Raw genomic sequence first — 23996 nt, 5'->3', positions numbered from 1 at the left:
AATAATTTCTTATTTTCTTTTAATTTCTGTTTTATTATTTTAATATTATTAAAACTAAAAAAATGTTTTCTTTAAATATATTAAATTTTAAGTTTAAATTAATGTTTAGTATTTTTAAATTAATAGGAGGACTAAATAGCAAATTGTAAAAAAAGAAAAGGGGATCCAGAGAGAAAAATAGAGGAGAAACGGTCCTTTCTGATACAAACAACAAATTGTTAATGGCGACGGAGGAGGAGCTTCTCCCTCTCCCTTTCTCAGAGATCTCGTTCTCGTCATTCTTCTTCTTCAGGTACTCTCTTCCTCTTTGTAATACAAGCATTTATTTGTTTGTTTATTTTTTTGTTCTGCTTTTAAGATCAAATCATCTGATCACCGTTTGATTATCAAAGTGCATTTCTTTTCTGTCCTCTCGATGGGTGTCCATTGGTTCTCATTCCAAGTTGATTTTGTACGTTGAAATGGGTTATGTAACTAGTATGTAATTTTTTTTGGCATTTCGTTTGAATCGGAAATTTGTGTTGCCGATTCAAAGAGTGAGATTGGTAGGATTTATATTGGCTATTCGTAGTTCACAGAAATCAAATTATTCGTTTGATTAGGTTTTCTAATAGTTTTAAATGGTGGGTATTGTTGCTGATTCTTGTTTTTAGAATCAAATGTTTGTTTCTTAGTGGCTTTTATTGTGTTTAGCTTATATTTTGCTTTTGATTTTATGTGCAGTTGATTGCTTTTCGAGTTGAGTTGCGTTGGGGATGATAATAAGGAAAGATTGAATTTGAGTGTGTGTGTGTGTGAGAGAGAGAGGTTTCTGTTAACTGTAAATGTCTTCTGGAGAAGACGAAAAGCAATGGAGTTGTCCAAAAGCCGGAGCAGTGAATTTGCAGAGAGTTGGTTCACTAGTGCGCGATATTGGAGAGCCTTGCCTTTCTCAATCACCCATAAAGGTTGTTATTGCTGTAAGACTCTCATCAACTATTCTAATTCAATGATTTTCTCTCTCTCTCTCTCTCTCTCTCTCTGTTTGTGTACCTTACTGGATCAAAATCAACATCATTTCTTTCTTTGTTTCTTTCTTTTTTTTTTTTTTTGGCGTATTTTTTTGGCTTAGAAAAATGTTTTTTCATTTGGAGTTTGGAAGATATCAGGCTTTGAACAGTGAGTTCTCCAATGATCATAATATATTTTATGTGGCTTTGGCTACATATATTAGATGGCTTATGCCTTCATGTGAAAAGTGTTGCCCTTCATGCACTTAAGGGGGAAAGAACACAGAGATGAGAGAAATTCTTATTAGCTGTGAAATGGCATGCCCAACTGTCATTCTCTCCCTCCTTGCCTCTTTTTCCTGCCCCTCCAAAAGACATGCACACACGTGCTGTTTGTTCAGGAGTTTGAGTGTTTAGGTATTATATTCCTTAAAAAGTGAGGGATTTTGCGGGATTAGGATAAAAGGCATGATATGAAGCAGAGAAGTAAGAAGAGACTCGGTCAGAAATTAAGCGAGAAATTGACAACCACAGCTTGACTTAGTAGTGTTAGTTAGATGTATGAGATCTGTAATCATGTGTTTGAATAATTTTACTATATGCCTGGAGCATAGAGATGACACATTAGTTAATTTATTATATATCTTGGAAAGTCTATATATGTTTCTGGAGTTTGAAAAGACAATCTATTGCAGCGTGACTGCTCAATTTGGATGGAATTCCTCCTTTTCTTTTTTCAATTTATTTTAAAGTGTAATTGAAATGTGATAAGTTTTCTCCTTTTTGGAATAAAGTTCTCATATGAGATACTGTTGTGTCTCAGATAAGCAGAATGCTTAAACCAGACAAGTGGCAGGCAATTTTTGATACTGATGGGAAGGTTTTTGGTTTTCAAAAAGCACTCAAGTCTATTCTTGTGGGGGTATGTTGTTTCATCATTGCCATACATCCAGTACTTGTGTTGCTGATTCACATGTGCTGTTAGTGCAATTTCTATGGAGGTTTTAACCTTTTCAATTCATATTTTTATACTCCATGAAGTTGTATTAGGAGCAGAATTGAGGCGTAGTGGTGAAGGTCTATGAAAAGTTATTACGCATTTGTTTAATTTTGAATATGAAACTTTTTAATTATTTGAGTTGTGGTCTCATAGCTGACCATACTTAAAAAAAGTTGCATTTGGTTGCATTTGTTAGCGCATATTATTTTGATAAGATAAGAAATTTCATTGAGACAGAGTAAAGGAGAGTGGACAAAGAATCCTTCTGTAAAACTCAACAAATAACTACAAGCAATAACAAAAAAAGAAAAGAAAAACAGATAATGTCTTCCATTCAAGTTGGATAACACACAAATAAATCCCTAAAAAGCCTCACATACAAACATACACGACATAACAAAACCAAAGGTTTTAGAGAGAGTTTTCTAATATATATCTCAATGAAACAGGTTCAATACGTACCTCTTATATGTGCAATAACCTGTCATAGATTAAGAAGGGAAATATAAAAGGAAGTACAAGCAATTGCAGGATAAAAACTAAATTAATTCATATACTTATTGGATTATATGTATATTTGAAGATATACCCACATGGATGTATGCAAGTGTCTTAAAGGATTGGAGTAGCTTGCTAACCATGCTATTCAATGCTATAATAGAATTTGGAAAGATGCCAAATCCCACATTAGTGGAGGAATAGCATTTTGGTTCCTATCCTTAAAAATGAAGGAGACATTTGAAGTTGGGGATAAACTACCGGGATATTAAACTAACGAGTCACGTGAAGGTACAGGAAATAGTGATTGAACACTGGCCTAAGGACATTACTAGAGTATGAGAGAAGCAGTTTGCTTTATGCTTGACATATCTATAATAGAACCTCTGTTTTTATTAAGAAGATTAATGAAATTGTATAAGGAGAGGAAGAAGGATCTCCACATGGTATTTATAGACTTACAAAAGCTATGTGATAGAGTGTCGAGGGATGTTCTTTTAGGTGCTAAAGAAGGGGGCTAAGTTTTATTCTTGTTCACTCAATTTTGAGGTTTCTTTCACTTTTATTACTTGATTTTAGTCTATTTCAATAAAATCACTCTATTTTAATTTTGTTTCAGAAGAAGTCAGTTCAACTTGGCATAACAGGTTTTCAGATTATCAAAGTGAAAAACAATAATTTTAGATATTCTCTAGCATATCTTTTTTTTTCTCTTTTAATTTTTTCCCCACTTTCATTTTTAGTTCAAAGAAATTAAAAGTTAATTAGTAATGAAATTATTTTATCTTAAATAAAACTTTAGTTTGATAAATTTATTAATAATTTAATTTTATGATATATTTCTTTTTATTCATTTTATTATTTCAAATTTTACTAAATTAATTAATGGAAGTTGAACTTAAATAAAAATTATTTTTAAGGTTTAAGTTTACTTTTCTCTAATTAATAAAAATTTGCTGTTGGTAAAAAAATTTGAATATCTCAAAAATAAAAATATGCAATAATTTTAATAATATGTAATGAAAGGAGTTTAATAATACATATTTTTAAAATGCATAATAATTGATATTGAAAATGTAATTTTTCTTTATTCAAATTAGTGATATAATTTTATTTTAGAAAAGATAATAATCTTTAATTAATATTGAAATAAAGACTATTTACATTAAATTACTTGTGCAATTAAGTAGTAGCTTTCAAAATCTAGTATTGTTTATAAAATTCAATTGTTAGCAATGAGAATTTTCATTATTTTTTTATCAAATATTTGTTCATCTATTTCAAAATTATTTAAGTTTTATATTTATAATGTTATAATTAATTTTACTTTAATCTAGTTAATTATCTTTCGTATATCAATATATTTTTTGCAAAAAAAATCCTAATAAACAAGTTAATAATAACCCCTTTATCATAGCTAATTATAAAATTTTATACTCTTATTTGTACGACAAGAATATTTTTTAAAATTCTAAATTCTATCTCAAATAATCAAATTAAATAGCAAATATATCATGTAATTGACTGTAGAATTTAATAAGAAAGTTTATTAAAAATAAAACAATTCTATTAATAAATAATTATCTATTAATTAAATATAAAGGATGTAAAAGAGGGAGAGGAAATGGATAGAGGGGTTGGTAACCTGTTATAGCAGGTTAGATCGACTTCTTTTGAAACAAAACTAAAGTTGAGCATTTGAAATGAAATAAATCTCAAGGTTGATTGGCTATGGATAAAACATACCCTAGAGCATCTAGAAGACAGAGCATAGTTACTAAAAGCACAAGGCACACAAATACAATAAGGGTCTTGGTGACTAGGCGTGAGGCACACACGCAAGCGAGGTGGAGCACAAAAATATAAAAAATTCATTAAAATAAATTATAAAAGTAGTATAAATTTAGCACAATGTCAATTATATAAGGTTATACATATTATGCTATTTATTTAATTATTTTTTACTTCATTACACCACTACAATTGTCAATTAAGTATTACATATAAGAGTGAATATCATTGAAATGCATTGTATTAATTTTTTCCAATCGAGTGCAACATTAAAATGATAGTTTTAGCTGTTTTGCATTATAATTTTAATTTTCACTATATATTTAGTTAAGGGTAGTTACTATCAGGTCTCTCTTTTGTCAAAATTAACTGCTTAACCCTATTTATAAATCAATCAATTAACTTGTCCCTTAATTTTGTAAAATTAAACTCTTTACTCTTTCTATCGAATAAAACGTTAGTCAACTCCCTTTAGCCTTGGTCAAAGGGACTAAACAGTATGGATATTTAAAAAATTACAGGGACTAACTAAAATATATGGTTAAAATTCCACCAATAAGACACAAGTTATATATAGCCCTTTATTATCATGTGAAGAAGGACTAGAGAGGTAGCTAGCCAGCCAAATAAAGAACAGTGAGGAAGGATCTAATTCTAGGTGATTTCTCCATTTAGTGGGTTTACATAAGGGATGGGTTTTGATTTCACGGCAATAAAAAATTGTGTTGGTTATGTAACGGCCTTTATTGGCAATAACTTAACCATTGTAAAGGCTATTACCTTCATTTAATGGGTAGAAATCTTTAGAGTTGCTGTAAGAGACCACTTGCAATGTAGTGTATGAGAAGACACTTTTTTCTTTATATTTGAAGCCTTCCACTTTCCTCCCAAGCCAAAATTTACCCTTTTTTAAAATTTCTCTCAAATTTCTCTAAATTTTCTCCCAACTTTCAGACTCTTCTAGTGCTATTAATCAACTTCTCTAGAAATTCTTGTGTTGAAGAGCTCAAATCATCCAAGATACTAAGTGGTTTTGAAGTGCTATTGTGCAAAAAGTTAGTTCTTATTATTTTTCAACAATTTTTAGATATTTTTAATCATTTTTTTAGTGAATGCATAAATAAAAATAATTAAAAGTTAGAATATTAAATAATTTATATTAGAAATTTGGAGCATAAGTTTTTATTATTTTTTCAACAAGTTTTTAGATATTTTTGAATCATTTTCTAGTGAATCCATAATTAAAAATAATTAGAAGTTTGAATGTTAAATTAGAAATGTAGAACTTTAAAAGTTTAGAATTATAATCTAATATCATTAAAACTAATTATTAAATGAGTTTTGTGCTCTTATAAGTTATAATAAATGATAACTACATATTAAGTATAAAATATAAATATAAAATTTACAAAATTAAAAATTTATGAAAAATAGGTAGTAAGTATAAAAAAAATATGATTTTAAATTAAAATGTAATTTCTTTAAATATTTTAACTTGTTTTGCATAATGTAAATACTGAATGCTCATTCTAGTAGTAATTGAGGTTAATTATTATGTATAATGTTTGAAAACTATAAATTTTGTGTTTATTATTATTAAGTTGTATAACTTACTTTTGATTATGTTTTTAAATATCTGTTAATTTCATGAATTTTGCAAATTTTTAAAAATAATTTGCATAGCGACCGGTCATTACCATTATGTTCATTACGTTATGACCGTTACAGGCCGTTTTTGTTACCTGTGATCGCGACCGCGATTTGAAACCATGCTCATGGTGCTTATTATTTGCAAGTGATTTATTTGAGTTGATGAATATAGTGAAGGAGTTAATGAAAAATGAGTTCTGGAGAAGAACTCTTGAGAGTAAAGGTTTAGAGTTTAGACTAAGTAGAAGTAAGGCATGGTTTCTGCAATATGACATTAGCTCATGCATAAGGGATGGAGGGGGGTTCAATTAAATGGAGTTTTAGTGTTAACATGCAATCAATTCGAGTATTTAGGTTCAATTATCCCTAATAAAGTAAAATGGTTTGTTCTGCAGAGCTATGTCAGGCCAATTCTGTTGTATGGGGTGTTTAGGTTGGATATTCAAATTACAACACACCCAGAAGATGAGTGCAACAAAAATGTGGAGGTTAAGATAGATGTCTAACTGTAAGATAAGGAATAAAATTAGGAATAATCACAGCTGCTAGAGTGCGTGTAGCCAATTTGGAGATAAAATGAGAGATTGATGAAAATGATATAGTCATGTCAATGTGGAAGAAAGATGAGTTACTGGTGAAAGAAAAATGAAAGGAGGAGACTAAAATGAAGTGGAGACCACTCAGGGAAGTGGTATAAAAAACTTTACGAGTTTTGGATATCATCATAGAATTGGTTTTGAACAAAGCCGAATCGCAAAAAAGAGGCCCATATAGCCAAGTCCAACTAGTTTAGGATTCAGGTTGAGTTGTTGTTTGTAAATAGTATTGTGATGCCATCCATGTAGGTTCCAAGTTGACTACGATCAATTGTTATTTTACGTCATAGAAACAGTATATATGTGTCATCATGATTTTAATCCTATATTACATAAAAAAATGATAATATAGGACCACCTATGTTTCTAAATTGATACTGAAAGAATCACTGTCCTCACAGTGAAGTAGCACTAAACCACAGGGTATATATGTATTAATTATTTAATGTTTTTCATATGTACTAAAACATGAGCAGCATTTTTTGCTTTTTGTGGCTATACCCTTGTCATAGTTCTGGATAGTTTGATATGGTTCTCTAAAAGCAAGATTTTACGTTTAATTTCTCCTCTTGGTGTTTATTTGTATTTATACTGTCACTCATTTTGGTGAAGGTTCATTAGGCATTCCTTGTTGGAGGAATAGCAACGTTTAAGCTGCTATTGGTTAGAAATTTGCATATGTTTTATTCACCTTTAGATCATGCACAACCTCAAAATAGCTTACCTGCTATTATATGTGGTGTAAGATTATTGTATTTCTTACATTTCTTATCGTCTAGCTTTGAGCTTTGTCTGCAGTTGCAACTTGAAACCTTTATGTTTATCCATTTAAAAGTTTGTTTCATCTGCTTCCTTCACAAGTTATACTTTTTTCGCTTGTTCTCTATTGTTTGGCAGTTTATTTCTATATATGCATTACACATTTTTGTTTTTATATGTGTATGTGTGTATAAAAATATAATATAATAATATATATATATATATATATATATATATATATATATATATATATATTATTTTTTTAGATAAACACACCCCCGTTGGCGCCTTAGTGCGCCTTGAGCCTTTAATAACTATGATATACATATGTGTGTTTGTGTGGATACAAATGTAAATATCTTTTTATGTTGCATTATTCCCGAGTTTATTAATTTCACTGTCTTAGTAATCTGCTTTCCCCATTACCCTAAAAGATGATCCTTTCTGGTTCTTCTGACTTCTATAGAATTGTAATGGTGATAAGTTCTGGTTTCTCTGACTTATATGTCATGGCCACATTTGATGCATGTCATAGGGTGTGGATCCAGCAATAAGGCCAGAAGTTTGGGAGTTTCTACTTGGTTGTTATTCACTGGACAGCACTGCTGAGTACCGAAGGCAACTGAGGACAGCCCGAAGGTCTAAGGCTTTTTATTTTCATTTTTATTTTTCCCTTATAAACTTTCTTTCAGGGGTATATTTCTTCAGCTTCACTGCTTGCATGAAACCAATTGAATAACAAGGCGGGACCTTCTACTAGGGATTTTAGATCTACTTTTTAGGAAGAAATTTAGGTAGTATTTTATTCAGAAAGTAAGTGTTGATTTTATATCAGGACCTTCTACTAGGGATTTTAGATCTACTTTTTAGGAAGAAATTTAGGTAGTATTTTATTCAGAAAGTTAGTGTTGATTTTATATTCCTAATTACTAATTAGATTGGTTTAGTATCTTCTTATCTTGAGATTCTTAATGGTAGTAGTAGTATTATGATTATTATTGAAGATTGAGAATTAATAAAATTTGAGAGTTCATTTCTTTTCCCTTCTGATTGTTCTTTGTGTTTCTATATCAATTATCATATAATCTTGGTAAATCAAATTATTTCTTGTCTAATGCTATTCCACTTTCTAAAATATTGATTGTATCTGTTGCAATTCTCTGTAGTTTTCGCATTTTATGGTTATGGAGTTCATTCTCCTTTCCTTGTGCTTTTTTTGTTAATGCATGGATGCTTAGGCTTGTAGTTATTAAGAGGGCAAAACTATCCAGCGAAGAAAAACCTTAATTTATTGATGCTGTGAATTATCTTTCCATATGTTTTTTTTTTTTTTAAAATTTATGCCTTTTAGAAAACAGAAAATGATGAACATGTGTTTCTTGATTATTTCTTAATCTAAGACCATTCCTTACCATATTTACCCTAGAGATTTAAGCTTAATTACTTGATTGAGCAACTTGAGCTATAAAGTTCTTTCTGTTCTCATCTTCATATTTTCTTCCCTTCTATTTTATCTCTTCCCCTGCACCCATAATTCTTACATTTTCATCAATGAGGTTATTGACGTTTTAGATATTTGCAATGAAAGTACCTCCTCTCTGGGTTAAGCCACTTATTTGAAGGATTTGGAGCAACTAACTTTTTATTTTTTATTTTTAACTTCCTAGATTATTGTATAATTCTCTGGATGAAACCTCTTTATAAAACCTTTAATGCAGGGAGCGCTATGAGGACCTGGTCAGGCAATGTCAAATGATGCATTCAAGTGTAGGAACTGGTGCACTTGCATATATTGTGGGGTCCAAAATTATGGATATGAGAATGTTATCCAAGGATGAAGGGAGAGGGGAAGCGAAAGTCAAAAGTAGACACACTTCTTTTGATGCTGCTAACAAATTAGAGAATTATAGTGATTGGAATAATAATTGTACAGAAACACCATATGAGTGTGAAAGGGAAAGTTCTAGTGATTCAGGTGAGCTTGTCAGTGTGAGGGGAAGCACAGACAGCCCGACATATGATTCTTGTTTTTTACCTGCATCTGGCCAATATAGTAGTGGTTCTCATGAAAGAGGGGGTGAAGTTCATGAATCACAATATGTAGCAAAGAGTTATTTTGATTTTCCTCCTTTACCTGTCACAGATTTATTTGATCGGGGAGAAGATGAGGGAGAATGTGTTGTGCATGATTTTGAACCTTCTACCCAACAAACTTTAAGTTTTCAAGATGGCAGAATGCACATTTTTCAAATTGATAATAACATAGATTTAATTATGGAATCAGGTGGTTCACCAGCTAACAATGTTTCACATTACAACAACTCTGAAATTGAAATAGTTCATGATGATGATCATGAACCGGTGTTATGGTCTAATAATCAAGAATATGAAAAAGAAATAGTAAACAGATTGAGAATATCTGATGTTCCAGAAACATCCTTGTTAAATGCGGCTTCTCAAGGAGGGGCTACTGGCGAAGACAAAGTATCTGAATGGCTTTGGACTTTGCATCGCATAGGTACTTGGTTGTGCATTTTTTCATGTTATCTGAAAGGCAGTGAAGCTATGCCATGGATTTATTTTATCAATATTCTTCTGAGCAACCAGCATCTCTTGTTTTTCAGTTGTTGATGTGGTGCGAACAGATTGTCATCTTGAATTCTACGAGGATAAGAAAAATTTAGCTAGGATGTCTGATATCCTTGCTGTCTATGCCTGGATTGATCCTGCCACTGGTTATTGTCAAGGTTTTGACATTTTTGTTTTTGTTTTTTTATATTTTCTGGATAAATATTTAATTTAGTATTGTTATAAATATTATTTAATGCTATACTTTGAAACCTAACTCCAATCTCTGAAATTTAAACATTACAGTCACCTATTTTGTTTGGTTTTCTGATTTTAGGTATGAGCGATTTGTTGTCTCCTTTTGTTTTCCTCTTTGAGGATAATGCTGATGCATTTTGGTGTTTCGAGATGCTTATAAGGAGAATGGTATTACCAGCCAATCCAGACTTGTTTAGCTAGAGATCTTTATGTTGTTCTCTAAGACTAAAAATGATTTTATACCTCTACAGCATGAAAATTTTCAGATGGAAGGACCAACTGGAGTGATTAAACAGTTGCAAGCATTGTGGCACATCCTGGAATTCACAGATAGAGAAATTTTTGCTCACTTGTCACGTATAGGTGCTGAAAGCCTCCATTTTGCGTTCCGAATGCTAATGGTTCTTTTTCGTCGAGAATTATCTTTCAATGAGGCTCTTCAGATGTGGGAGGTTTGTGGTCTTTAGCCATTCTCCATAAATTCCAGGAAATTTATTGCATTGATTACATCATTATGTACCTGTCATTGGAACCTTTTTTTTTGGAACATGGAAATTTGCAGCAATAATTAGTTGCATATAATGGTTCTTTTTTGCATTTTTACCTTGCTAAATGCATACCTGTTATTATAGAGTGTGTCCAAGAAGTCGAGGAGGGGGGAATTAGACTATAATCAAATTTTCTGCTCTTGCTTGAAGCCTTAATGGATTTGAAACTATACACTTAACTGTGTGAGATCAAATGTGTTTATGAGTGCTAAGATGGCAAATATAGGTAGAAATTATGGTAGATAAATTGACTACAATTACCTTTTTTTTTGGACTGAGAAATAGGAAAAAAAGAGGCAAATAAAGAACAACTCATAGAATGACATAGAGTTATATCGAGATCATTAGAACTTTCATCATTATCATTAGAACTTTCATCATTATAACTTTCATCATCATCATTATAACTTTCATACTGATATTTAGAAAAGCAAAATTGGAAAACAGGAGATTCAAACAGGGACTTTGGTATCCTTAAATAGTCACTTTACCATTAGGCTAGAGAGGCTACAGATGCAAAAGCTATCTTCCTTTCTAAAGTATACTGGTTTGGTTTGATTCTACCAAAGATTTTCCTTCTAAATCGAAACCAAACTGAATAAATCAGACTTTTTAAAATTCAAAGTCAGACTGAATCAATTTTCTCGAAAAACTGAACTGAATTTCTAAACTAAATCAATTCAGTTGGTTTTCAGTTTGAACTGAATATTGCTTTGCCCTAGTGGGAGACTACACATCAAATGGTTGATTTGACATGAAGAGAGCCATTACCTTTTTTCCTGACATGACAAGTCTGTTGCATTGAGAAAATTAGATGTCCAATTTTCATTATACTTGAAAACCATAAAAAAAAGCTCAATTTAGCTGAGAGCAAATTAGCCATCTAATTTAAATTTAGACATCTAATTTTGCTTTTGCTAGCAGATGTTTGGGAATTTAAAAGGACAGATTTGTTTTGGGCCTTTAAAATCATTTATCATGAAGCATAAAACTTGTCTAAAATCTTGGAATTCAAATTTGTAAGATGGTTTATCAAAAAGGACAGAAGAAGGCATTCATTTATCAAAAAGAAGTCGGTTGAGAAAGCATTAACCCAAAACCTTTTAGGAATGCTCATTTGGAAAAGAAGTTATTTGTCCAGGAAGAGTTTATTGAATCTATTTTCAAATTTATGTTCTCTTTTTTAACAAAGGGCTTGTTTCAACTCCAAAAAGCTTTAAGGGACTAATTGGCAGAACATTAAATAATGAGAATGATGTGGGCTTGTGTTGTTATTGATACTCTTTGGTTGTTATAGTTGTCGTCCAGTGTACAGGTGCTACTTACGAAATAACGGTAAAGATGGACAAAAGCTGTACGTAATTTTTTTTAAACAATATCAATTGTTTGTTATTCTGAAAGGAAATTGTAATTTAAAGGACCTCATGTCTCAGAATACATAATTTTGTAAATCTTGTAGACTAGTAGAAGAGGTACTAACATTTTCTGGCATGTGCATATTCTGCCAAAAGTGCAGTATAGACGAATTTTGGTTATCATACTTCAATAGTAAGAATGAGATGTACGGTATTTCTTTATAACTTGTCTAACTTTCAAAATGTGCATGATCCATTTATACGTTCTTTTCTTGATTCTGAAGTGACAAATTAACCTCAGGATTCCTAAAAATTTAATTAAAGTTAACAACTAAATATGCATACTGGGGACAAATGGTATTTTACTAAATGGTTTTGGTCATATTTCTACCAACTTGATTCAGTTATCCTTGAAAAAGAAATACTGTTTCCAACTTTGCAGGTTGATTCATGATATGACACAGATTTTCTTGTGTTAGAATAGGCTGACACAGTTGTGGTACTAACAAGATAAAGATAAATCTAAGCCCTCTTATTAAATAATGATTTAGTAATGCCCCTATGTTTTCCCCTTTGTAGGTGACATTGAAAATATCTGTATCTGAAATTACTAATTTCCCCCTATGTCTTTTCTTCTAAGAGATTGTGTTTTAACCATGGTTATATTATCTTGAATTTTTTCAGCATAGTTGGAAGATAATTATAAACTTAGTTGATAGGTTTTTGTGGACCCCTTCATATTCTTGTGGTGAATTTGTATTCATTGGTGACAGAGATGTTGCCTAGTAGTGCAGTTTGATGAACATGGTATTTTGAAACATGTTTTGGAGATGAGTAGTACCATGAAATGATGAAATGGTGAAAAATCTTTAATGGCAGATGATGTGGGCTGCTGATTTTGATGAATCATTGGCCTTTGATTTAGAGGAGAACTGCCCGGAGCCACTGGTGCTACATCTCCCAAGGGATTCTGGAGGAGAAATAAAAGAAGAAAGCACAGAAAATGGCAATGGTAAAAGCACAGAACATGGCAATGGTAAAAGCACAGAAAATGGCAATGGTTGTTCAAATGATAGTTCACAAATGAAGCATGCAAATATGGACCACTCAATGTCTGAGGACACTGCAATGAAGTCAGCATTAGCTTATCCCTTCTGTGGTTTGACAAGGAGTTTATGGTCGAGAAGCGACCGCATGCATATTGGCAATCTGGTCTCATCAACTAAAAATGGGGACGATGAATTACCTGTCTTCTGTGTGGCAGCAATCCTCATCATGAATCGGCATAAGATCATTAGAGAAACTCGGTCAATTGAAGATATGATCAAGGCAGGTGCATTACTGTCAATTATTTTTATACTTGCTTCATCTAGTTAATTTGATCAGTTCTGGGATAAGTAGAAATATATATTACCATTAATCTCAATTTTTTGTGTTAACTACTGGGACAATGTGCTTTTCCTGCCTACCTATTGTTTACTTATTTATGATCTCTCTTTCTGATGAGAAAATGCATGACCAGTTAGAAGAACATATGTCTTGCTTATTGAACTGTATATTAGGTAAAATGCTTGTATATGATGTCTTGAAAAGAAAATACTAAAGAGGAAAGTTTAAAGACAGTAGTTTTTGATGTCTTGAAAAGAAAATACTAAAAGAGGAAAGTTTAAAGACAGTAGGTTTTCTCTTCTTCAGTTGTTGGCATAGCAAAAAAGTTTTCCTAATATGTTTTGATCATGGGACCCTGCTTTAGTGTTGGCTATATTTCGTAGCAACTATCGACTTTAATATCTTAGGATTTTATTATGTTGACTAGCATTCAATGATATGTATGATCTTGTCCAAAATCAAATACCTGCATGTCAACCTATCTACAATTTCAGTTAGCTATTAGTTCTCTTTCTTTTTTCCTGCCGTCTTTTTTAGTCATCTCTTTTTCCTTAAACCAAGTATAATGTATGTAGGGAAAAGAACTTATAACTAACCTCAGCTAGATTGAAATTGAGGCTGACTTGACTTCCGTTGACCCTTGCATATTTAAATAATTGCAGATATTCAATGACAGACTGCCAAAGATCCATGTCAAAAGATGCATACGTGCTGCAATCAAACTTCGGAAGAAGTACTTTCACAAGGTTTGATGCTCATTTATTTTTTTTTTCCTTTGTTCATGCAACTCTGGAAAATAAGAGTCTGAATTATAAAAAAGAAATCTGTTAATGTTTTTGCTCATTTGATTTTCTTTACAAGTCCTTTTCCCCTAGGGGTGTAAACGAACCGAGCCGAGTCGAGTTTTGAAGAGCTCAAGTTTGGTTCGTTAAAATTTTTTCGAGCTCGAGCCGAATTCGAATTTTACTCATTTCGATCCCGAGCCGAGTATTAAGAAGTTCAAGCTTGGCTCATTTAGCAAACGAGCTTAGACGAGTCAAGCTTTTATCGAGTTGAGTCGAACTTTTATCGAGTTTAGTCTCGAATAGTTCATGAGTAGTTTAATTTATTTACATGTATAATAAATTTTAGTTTAAAAGTAATAAGTTTAAAACTAAAATAATTTTAGTTAAATAAGTATATATACAAATTAGCTTATAAACTTATAAAGATAAGTTTTTAAATCTTAATGATCCAAATATATGCAAGTTTAAGAGTGTAACTAAACTATATAGAGCTGAATTTTAGAAAATTTAGGATTGGCTCATGAAAGTATATGCAGGGTTTGAGTTTATTTCTCTTACAATAATAATTTCAGCTTACTTAACGAGACTGTTCACGAGCCTATTCGCGAACCTGCTCATGAACTCAAAAACGAGCCGAGCTCACGAGCCTTAACGAGCGGAATACTATGGAGCTCAAGTTTGGCTCGTTTACCAAACGAGCCTCAAAATTAAGCTCGAGCTTGGCTCGTTTAGAAATCGAGTCGAGCTCGGTCGAGCTTTTATTGAACCGAATCTCGAGTAGCTCACGAACGGTTTGGTTCATTTAGACCCCTATTTTCCCCTAACTTGAAGGAAATACTATCTTTTGCTTATGCTTGACTGCTGTTTTTCTTTTTTCCCTTAAATTGCTCCTTTTTCTGAAACTCCTTTTTCGGACAGCTGATAAAAAACAAGAACCATGCAGCTCAGAATGGTGACTAGGCAGTTTTATTCTTGTAAACTTCTACACAGAGAAGCACTTGCAACTATGGTCTTTGATATAAAGCTTTGAGTATCACTGGCATAGTTATTTGGGTCTTTTAACAATGGAGTTGTGTACTTGGCGTTCAATTCAAAGGCATTATTCAGTTCTTTGTACTTTCATCATCTCCTTCATAACTTTTGTGAGGTAACTACCCTGTTATTAGGGTTCTAATTTCCTTCACTGCAATAATATACCTGGTGCAAGAAAATTATCATGTCATGTGTATTAGTGTTGTTCAGAATTTGAATTCAATTTATGCACTGGCAACTTTGTGCAAAAAAATATAGATTGCTTTTATGTTAAGATGGTTTCCTGTCGTGGTCCCTTAACATGTTACTTCAACACTCTTTTATGCCTATCACTAGTGAAAGTATCTGGTTGTGGGGCATGTTTCTGCTCTTTGAACGTGACCTCCGACTACAAAATTTATAGGTTTAGTTGAAGATGAAATGGTGGGAAATAATTGTGTTTAATTATATCAAACATTGGGAGAAAAAAAAAAAGAACAGTTGGAAATGCATACATGGTGTAGAATGGTGGAAATTTTTCTTTGAGCCATCTATCCAGTCCTACTAAAGTTAATGCATTTATTGTTGTTTTAACTAATTATTGATATAAAGGGAAACAAAGGTTCTGTTCAAAGTTCAAACCTTACTATCTACATACTGAAAAATGCTTTTTCAAATAATGACCTTTCACATGATCAAGATTCCTGGTGCATATTTCTTTGTATGATGTGAATTTTTCTGCCTTTGAATTTGGTAAGATATTTAGGTTCTGTTCAAACCACACTATATGCATACTTAAAAATGCTTGGTTTAATAGGGACATTTCTCATGATCTTGGCAAATATTTCTTTGTACAATGTGAAATCTTCTGTCTTTTCTTTTGTTAAATATTTTTTCTTTAAAAAAAAACAGTTGTGGTACTCAGTCCTACCTTTTATTTTGCAGCATGATGTATGTGACAACATAATTTTGTTTTAAGGGAAAGATGTAGTTTTGGTAAAAAAAAAATGTCATTTTAATTATACAATTACTCAAATATTGAATTTTATGAGTATAGAGGCCAAAGTGTTTGTATATGATAAAGGAATAACCAAAGTGTGTAATATACCAAACTTAAAGCTTTTTCACTTTGCAGTTGTTTGAGAAGCTTAATTAGTAACATAGTAGTATATGGGAAGAATTAAATATGTTATTGATGAAATAAAAATCAAATGAAGGCCTTGTATATTATTGTCTATCAATTTTACATTTGTCAATAACAAAATGAAACCTGTACAGTAGACTTTTTTCTTTTGAAATTTCTTTTTAATATGATACTGCTTTCGTGGAGCCATTGAGGTTTATGATGAATCTTAAGGCTTTCTGTTTGGTGGCCTTCTAGCACCTATTTGTTCCCTCAATGATGTCTTCTTTATCTGTCATAAGAACTTCTTCGCCCTTGATTTGGCTAAATGCCTTTTTGGCTATTAAACTTTGGGGTAGTTTGCCATATTCATTAAACTTTGTTCAAATTTCATCACTCAAATTGGATTTGATATGTAATATAAGTCAGCATAGCCAAAATTGATGGACGATCTGTGGTGATAACATTTCTTGAAAATCAACTATATGGAGTGACTCACCTAAAGACACAAATAGCTCCATGTTGTTGCCAAATATAGGTTTTTTAATTTTAGACTGCTCAATTTCATCATCAGCTGTCATTATTTGTGCTTAACCATCATTTCAATTTTGAACTACTGAGGTGTTTATCTAAATAGCAATCAGACATTCTACATATGCAAATTCATTTCTCGCCCTTTCTTTTCATAGATGGTATCATTTGATTTATTTATTTATTTATTTTTGTGTGTGTACAGTGGAAAGATCAAAAAGTGCAACAAGTTATTTTCTGGTCCATCTGGTTTCTGATAAATTTTCTGCTGTGGACACTACTGACAGGTTAGGCAAATACATATTGTATTTTTCCTTCACAAATTTTTATACCATACAATTAGGGAGCAACTCATGTATTGACAATTTTGATCCTTGCCCTTTTGTTTATATATGAAACTAAAAAGTGCACTCAAACTTGTTGGAGACAACACGATCAAATGATTGTAGAGGTCTAAACATCAAAATCAAGTCTGTAACTTCAAGTAGTATTGATGTATTTTATTTGTGGATGGAAAAACAGATTCTTCATGTTCATGCTTTTATTATATTTTGGTTTTTTGCTCTATCCTTGACAAAACAATATCATTTAATTATCATATTGCGGAGTATGTTTATGTTGATAAATTTATCCTTATAAAGATAATATATTCAGTGTTATTCTGTTATTTCTTGTTGACGACCCGGCAATTTCGCCGTATCTCCCCTGCATATCCTGTTAGAACATCGATATTTCCCATCCGATTCATTGACAGCGCAAATGATCTCCTCATGTCTTCAAAATTAGCAGCAAATTCTTGTGTTATGTCTAATGTGTCATTACTGAATAGCAGCTGCTGGTCAACTCCAAGGACAGATTTGTAGGACAAAACCCCCTGGTAGAAAGTCTCTGTGAATTTGTAGTTAGAGCCAGATTCAGGATTTAGAAACACCAGAGGATCAGATTGGCCCTTTTTGGTTCTGGGTGGACATAGCTTTCTCATCTCAGCTGCAAATGCTGGGTCCATGTTTGGATCTGGCTTTCCTGTATTACCGAAATTGTACAACCGGTCCTCAACAAAGCTGCAGTGTGTTTTTCCCAATGAGTGTGCCCCTGTTGTACACAAACACGCTTATTCGACCAGAAAATGTGCAGGATCATATTGAACAGGGCATATAGGATGGTTGGATACTAACATTGTTAACCTAACTAGGAGATCCATTGGAAAAATTGCTTAGCTTTTAGCATCATGATTTTGCAGAGTAGAATAGGTTGTATATATTTTCTGGTGAAATTAGATTCATACCTAAGAGGGTAGCAAAATCTAGCACATCTAAGCCTTTAGATTTGAAATAAGCCAATGCCTTCGATAATGGGATGGACGGTGATGGGAGGTCTACTGATGCTGAGCTTGACGACATCCCATCCCTTCTTCCTGTGTATACAGGATAAGATGGTGCACCTGCCTGTATGTTTCATTAGATCATTAAACACAAGTCATGAAATTTTTAGTCTAGTTCATACAGTAGCCAAATTCTAAATTTGCATTGATTTGATAAATCTTGATTTGATATGTTTTTCCTTTGAAGTATTTGGATTTTTTGGAGTAAAATTACTGGGAAATTTTCCCCAGTTATTTTTTTGTATGAATAAAGGTAGGATGTGGAAGATTTCATACCAAATGAACAGCATCCCTGGTAGCTAGGTTAAGAATATCAGCACAAGAGACAACTCCAGGGCACCTTTGTTCAAGAACTTGTTTGATCTTGTCTATGAGTGCAAATCCACCCAGACCTCTGTTCTGTGGTGCAGTTTTCTCTGAGTTTGGTCCATCAAGAAGAATTGATGCATCGCAGCCCTGAATTTGTGTCAAATTATTATGGTTTTAGCCAGAGAAGAAACATGAACAATTGACCTTTATGAGTTTATAAGGTAAAACTGAGCATGAATTCATATGAGAATAAATTTGATAATCAGTAATTAAATGTTTGCATATAGATTTATGCATTCATTATATATATTTTAATTGATTCTGCACAAATTTAGATACATATACTTTTGATCTAATAGTTATTAAACTCGTTCTTCTATGATATCATCGAGTTTGTATTAGATGCACACACTTTATTTGAGAAAAAACTAAACCTTCATTTATTTAAATGTTCCTTGCTCTTCTAGATTGATAGCTAACAATTTTAGTCACCAGTGATTAGAATAAATAAAAGGTAGGCAAAGGAGAGATTTACAAGGACTTACAGTAACAAAGCAATCTGAGTAGAGCAGCCGGAGAAGCTTTGGAGTAATGGATTTATCTTGTTTCCAATACTGCTCTATTTGATGCCTTATGTACACCTCTGCATCAGGGCATGAGGTGTTCCTCTTGTAATACTGCCACTGCAGCTTCACCGGTGGCTGCAGCGTCACTGCCGCCTCCACAATTGCTATAGTAAACAAGCTTAATGCAAGAACCACCAGAGGGGAAAACGTCATAACACTTTCTGTTTTTCTCATTTTCTCTCACACTTTGATTAGCTGATGATGGATTTGGCATAAACGATGATATCATTATATACTAGCTTGGTGGGTTTCGTCCACGTGGCATTACCGACAATGCCAGGCTGGATAAATTATCATATTAATGTATAAAAATTAGGGTTTAGCTTTGAAGTTATTAAAGAGGAAGAGTATGAAGAAAGGCAGAGTGTTAATAGGCTGTACACATGGACCAAGGGAAGGAGTTTCAACATTCTCGTTATTGCATAGAAAAGTTTCATTAACAAGAAAGGAACGTGCATGCATGTGATATCTACCTTGGTTTTAGGGTTTTTTCAATTTTTACTATGCAAAAATTCTGTGATCCAAAAATCTTATTTATTTTAAGTTGATGGTGAGATTACCAACATAAATACTCTGATTAGTGATTATATTGGTTAATTATTAGGTTGGATTTTGCATATCAAATTTGATACTTATGGCTATCGTAAACAGCACCTTCATTTTATTAAATTTTATCACATCAGATCTTGATTTTGTAAGGTTAATTCTCCAACAAAATTATCTCTCCCCGTTTTGATTCGATGGAGGTCCAATGATTCGAGTAATATATATCTTGTGGGTTACACAACAGAGGTAGGCTTCCCTCTTTCTCACTACATGGGTGATTCAAATTGGTTATTTTTTTAGAATATGGGAAATTCGCTTCCCAAAAAATAACTTAATTGGGCAAGGGAAAGGGAAGTAATTTAATTGCTAGAGGAGGGGACGGATGTAATTTACTTCAAAAATGTTTTCAACTTTTCAAGAAGTTAAGTAAAAATACCAACTAAATAAATATAATTTTAACACTTTTGAGAATTTAAAGTTTTCTAATTGAGTTGGTTCAAATTAAATAAGACTTAAGTCTTTTTATATTTATTTTTTATTATTTAAGGTAAACTGCAAATTAGCTAACATTTTAAGTTTTTAGAATATGAGTTCATTGATTAATATTATATTTAATAAACAAATATCAAAGTGGCTATTTCTGGGCAAATATTAGATAATTGGGGTGTGGTGTGATTTTTGAGTATGATTTACTCATTGAGCTAAATTTGGTTAGCAAAAATATAAAGTTGACATATAATAGATGATAGATTAAGATACTTAATGTGTTGCTTTCTTCACTTGGTATTTGACCTTTTTTAGATCAAATCTCTCTCTTCTATCACAACCAAAAGCCTCTTTGAGTATTTGTATGAAAAGTATAATTTTAAATCAAAAATATGAAAAATATACACTTAAATTTTAGAAAAATGTAATTATTAAACTATGAATTTTATAAAATATATATTAAACTCATAAATTTTATATAAATATAATAAAATTAAAGTACGTGCAAGTTATTTTATATAAGAGTATTGATATAGAATTAACTGTTAGTCACGAAAAATAAGTATGAATTAATTTTTTATAAAGATTAAAGAGTGGAATGATGCATTTCGCATTTTAATTAAAACAAAAAGGAAAATTCATCTTTTTCATCTACAAACGTTTAGGTTATTGAATAGATGGAAAGGTTGGTGATGAAGAATTAAAAAAGAAGAAAAGTTATGAAGTTATGAGAGAAGACCAAGTTGTGCAATTGGGCAGCTTTGTATGAGGTAAAGCTTAATTGAAGCTCAAGCATTTATCACAAAAGCCTTCATAGGCAAATTATTTGAAGCAAGGGTACTGCTGGCCTTGACCGACCTTTCAGAGCTGCCGCCGCACACTCCTCTTCTTATTTACTTTTTTATTTTTTATTTTTTATTTTTGACTTGAGATTATTTCTTCCACTACACTCAGAAAATATTTTAATTTTATTAAGATGATTAAAAAAATTAATAATTAAGAGAAAATTAAATAAAAAATTTGAGAAAAAATCAATTTCAGTTCAAAATTATGATCTGTTTTAGTTATGACAATTAATTATTAAAATAAAAATATTTTAATTTATTTCAATAAATTAATTATAGTTATTAATGATTTTTTTATAATTAATATATCTGTACGTGAAATTAATTATGAAATGTTTATTAATTAATCTTAATCAATAAACCAACCAAAGAAATTTGATTTATCAATTGTTTTAAGAATTAAAAATACTCAATTTTAACCAATAAATCACACTGTGAGTTTAAGTTAAATAATGAAATTTTTGAATGAATTATATTAATCATGATTTATTATTAAATAATTTAAATAATTATATTTTAAATATTCAATCGGACAATATATTATTTTAAAAATATAAACAATAATAACTATTGATGAATTAACAAAATAATAATAAAAAGAACTGAAGTTATATAAATATTAAAAGAATAAATATAACAATAAAATTTAGATTTCACAATTTTTTTAAAAAATAAAATTTCAACGAATAAATATAACAATAAAATTTAGATTTCATAATTTTTAAAAAAAATTAAAATTTCAACTTATTTTCAACTGGTGTTTATTCTTCCTTTATTTGATTCTACTAATTTCTTGCCAACCAAATGAGGTTTCGATTGTTGAAAAAAAAAACTTTCCAAAAATAAATCTCTAATTTGTGCCTAGATGGTAATTGATATAAATAATAAAGCCGATTTTTAGTATATTCAACCAAAGTAAAAAAAAAATTACTAATGTGATCTGTTTGTCAATTATTTCCTATGATCTCATACTTAAATAAACAACATAAAATTTCTCTAAAATAAAAATGTGAGTCTTTATTTTCGGCCCTAAAACTTAGGTAATCTGTGGATCATATTCGTTCTAGTTTCAAAGGATGTGTTTAGCGCGATGAAAATACACTTTCATTGAACAACTGGCGACTTCCATCCATTATTTTTTAAATCAAAGATACAATAGTTAAGGAACAAACAAAAATATGGTCCCTTCTCTTTAATTTCACAAAGCTAAGAAGTTCTTGAATCATTTATTTATGATTTTTTTTTCACTACATTACACATTTTTATATTCGTTATTTGAAAATGAACATAATTAATATTAAATATTAATGATTGTAATATTTTATAATTTAATATTCATTATAATATTAAATTATTTGATAACAACTTTAATTTTTTTAAAAATAATTATACGATAATTAAGTGATATATATTTTATCCATAAGATAATGAAGTAGATAATAGTCTACATTGTTTAAAATTTGAAAAAAAAAATCATATTAATATGAATTGATTAGATATAATATGATTTTTTTGTATTTAAATTCAATTTTTATTTCAATAATAGATATAATCTTGTTAGAAAATTTTAATTTTGAATTTAAAAAATTTTACTTTGATGGGAGAGATTCGATTTCTATTTAAATTTAAATTTAATTAATTAAATGAATTTATATATATATTTTAATTTAAACTCAAATAAGAATTATGAATTAAAATTACACCTTTAATTCATTTATTTTTTAAACAGTTGAAATTATATGAATTAAAGAAATATTTAAAAATTATATATATATATTAAAAATTAAATAATTATACAAATCAAAAAATAAATAAAAAATCAGAGGTAAGATTCAATTATTTTCATATAGATTCTGTACGCGTCCCACTCTCTAATTCCGTTGTAAATGGCGAGAGCTCCCTTCAGTCTCATACGCTGCATGTCTCTGAATCCGTTTCTTCATATAGTTCTATAGAAGAAAAGGATATAAAATCATTTCATTCATCTCAAAATTCAAAACCCATCTCCTGATATTTCTCTAAAATCCTTAAAAACCATCTTCTCAATCTTTGCTTTTATGGCGGGAACTCCATTGCTGGTGAGAAAGTTTTCAAAGCTTTGAGATTCTGTGATTCTTGTTCTTGTTTTTTGCATTTGGGATTTGTGTATCTGTAAATATAAGAATACAGAATCTCTTCTTTTGATTGTTTTCTTTCTTTTATGGCGAACCCATCTGATACCCATCATCAAGATGCCAATCGTGCGCCCTCTTCTTCACTGGAGCAAACCCCACTAAAACAACAAGTCCTATTCCAGGTTTGAGACATGACCCTGGTATCTCCACTGAATGGAGCAAGGAAGAGCAAACAAGTCTTGAAGATGGTTTAGTCAAGTTAGTCATTTTCATTTCTAGTTTACTTAGTTTCTTGCTGCTTTTCTTAAATTGGGTTATTCCAATCTTTCTTGATTCTGTTTATTTGTGAATTTTTGTTGGGGCTTGTGTTGATTATTTCACGTTTTGTGAATCTTCGCCTGAATTTCATTTTTTGCTGAGTTCTTGATAATTCTGTTAGCTGAGGTCTTGATTAGACGCATATAAATTCTGTCAACATTTATCATTTTTGCATGTTTCTTTTATACAAAAAAAAAAAAAAAAAAAAGGATCCCACTCAACTTTTATGAACTAAATACTCCATAAATGCAGATTGTTACTAACCAAGTTCCTCAAAATGTTAATGTACATTGAGAAATGCCAAGAACAGTCACTTTTTCAATATTATTGTCCAACGCTCTCCACTCAATTGGTTGCAAAATATTTTATATTTTTTCTCTCCTTAATTAATTATTAATTATTATACTGGTCATACTTTTCCACCAATGGAATGAAGAGTGATGACATTTCTCATGTATATTTCCCTTGTTTATCTAACCAATCTGTGTAAAAAAAAAAAATGATCTTTTATACAATAGTT

General features: G+C 30.9%; 2 protein-coding genes across 8 annotated transcripts; one reads left to right on the top strand and one right to left on the bottom strand.

Moving 5' to 3' along the window:
- The first annotated feature begins 154 nt into the window (after nucleotides 1–154).
- LOC110626601 (small G protein signaling modulator 1) lies at nucleotides 155–17418 on the top strand. 7 transcript variants are annotated; one of them, XM_021772607.2, is made up of 12 exons: nucleotides 155–292; nucleotides 724–947; nucleotides 1813–1911; nucleotides 7819–7922; nucleotides 9002–9801; nucleotides 9908–10030; nucleotides 10189–10277; nucleotides 10361–10561; nucleotides 12892–13341; nucleotides 14064–14147; nucleotides 15105–15333; nucleotides 17057–17418. In XM_021772607.2, exons 2-11 carry the CDS (start codon nucleotides 825–827, stop codon nucleotides 15144–15146), a joined length of 2115 nt encoding a protein of 704 aa, XP_021628299.1. In that variant the 5' UTR covers nucleotides 155–292; nucleotides 724–824; the 3' UTR covers nucleotides 15147–15333; nucleotides 17057–17418. The 7 variants fall into 7 exon arrangements, with proteins under 7 accessions (XP_021628299.1, XP_021628298.1, XP_021628300.1 ...); XM_021772606.2 differs by having other exon boundaries at nucleotides 724–959; XM_021772608.2 differs by lacking the exon at nucleotides 1813–1911.
- On the bottom strand, nucleotides 17209–19440 carry LOC110626603 (probable peroxidase 61). Its single transcript, XM_021772615.2, has 4 exons — nucleotides 19087–19440; nucleotides 18509–18688; nucleotides 18137–18296; nucleotides 17209–17943 (listed from the first exon to the last, which is right to left on the bottom strand). The coding sequence occupies exons 1-4, from the start codon at nucleotides 19339–19341 to the stop codon at nucleotides 17516–17518; spliced, it is 1023 nt and encodes a 340-aa protein (XP_021628307.1). The 5' UTR covers nucleotides 19342–19440; the 3' UTR covers nucleotides 17209–17515.
- Between the last annotated feature and the right edge of the window lie 4556 nt (nucleotides 19441–23996).

Source organism: Manihot esculenta, chromosome 11 (assembly GCF_001659605.2).
Source record: "Manihot esculenta cultivar AM560-2 chromosome 11, M.esculenta_v8, whole genome shotgun sequence".
Taxonomy (NCBI): Eukaryota; Viridiplantae; Streptophyta; class Magnoliopsida; order Malpighiales; family Euphorbiaceae; genus Manihot; species Manihot esculenta.
The sequence above is the reverse complement of the archived record's forward strand: the minus strand, read 5'-3'. Positions and strand labels throughout refer to the sequence as shown.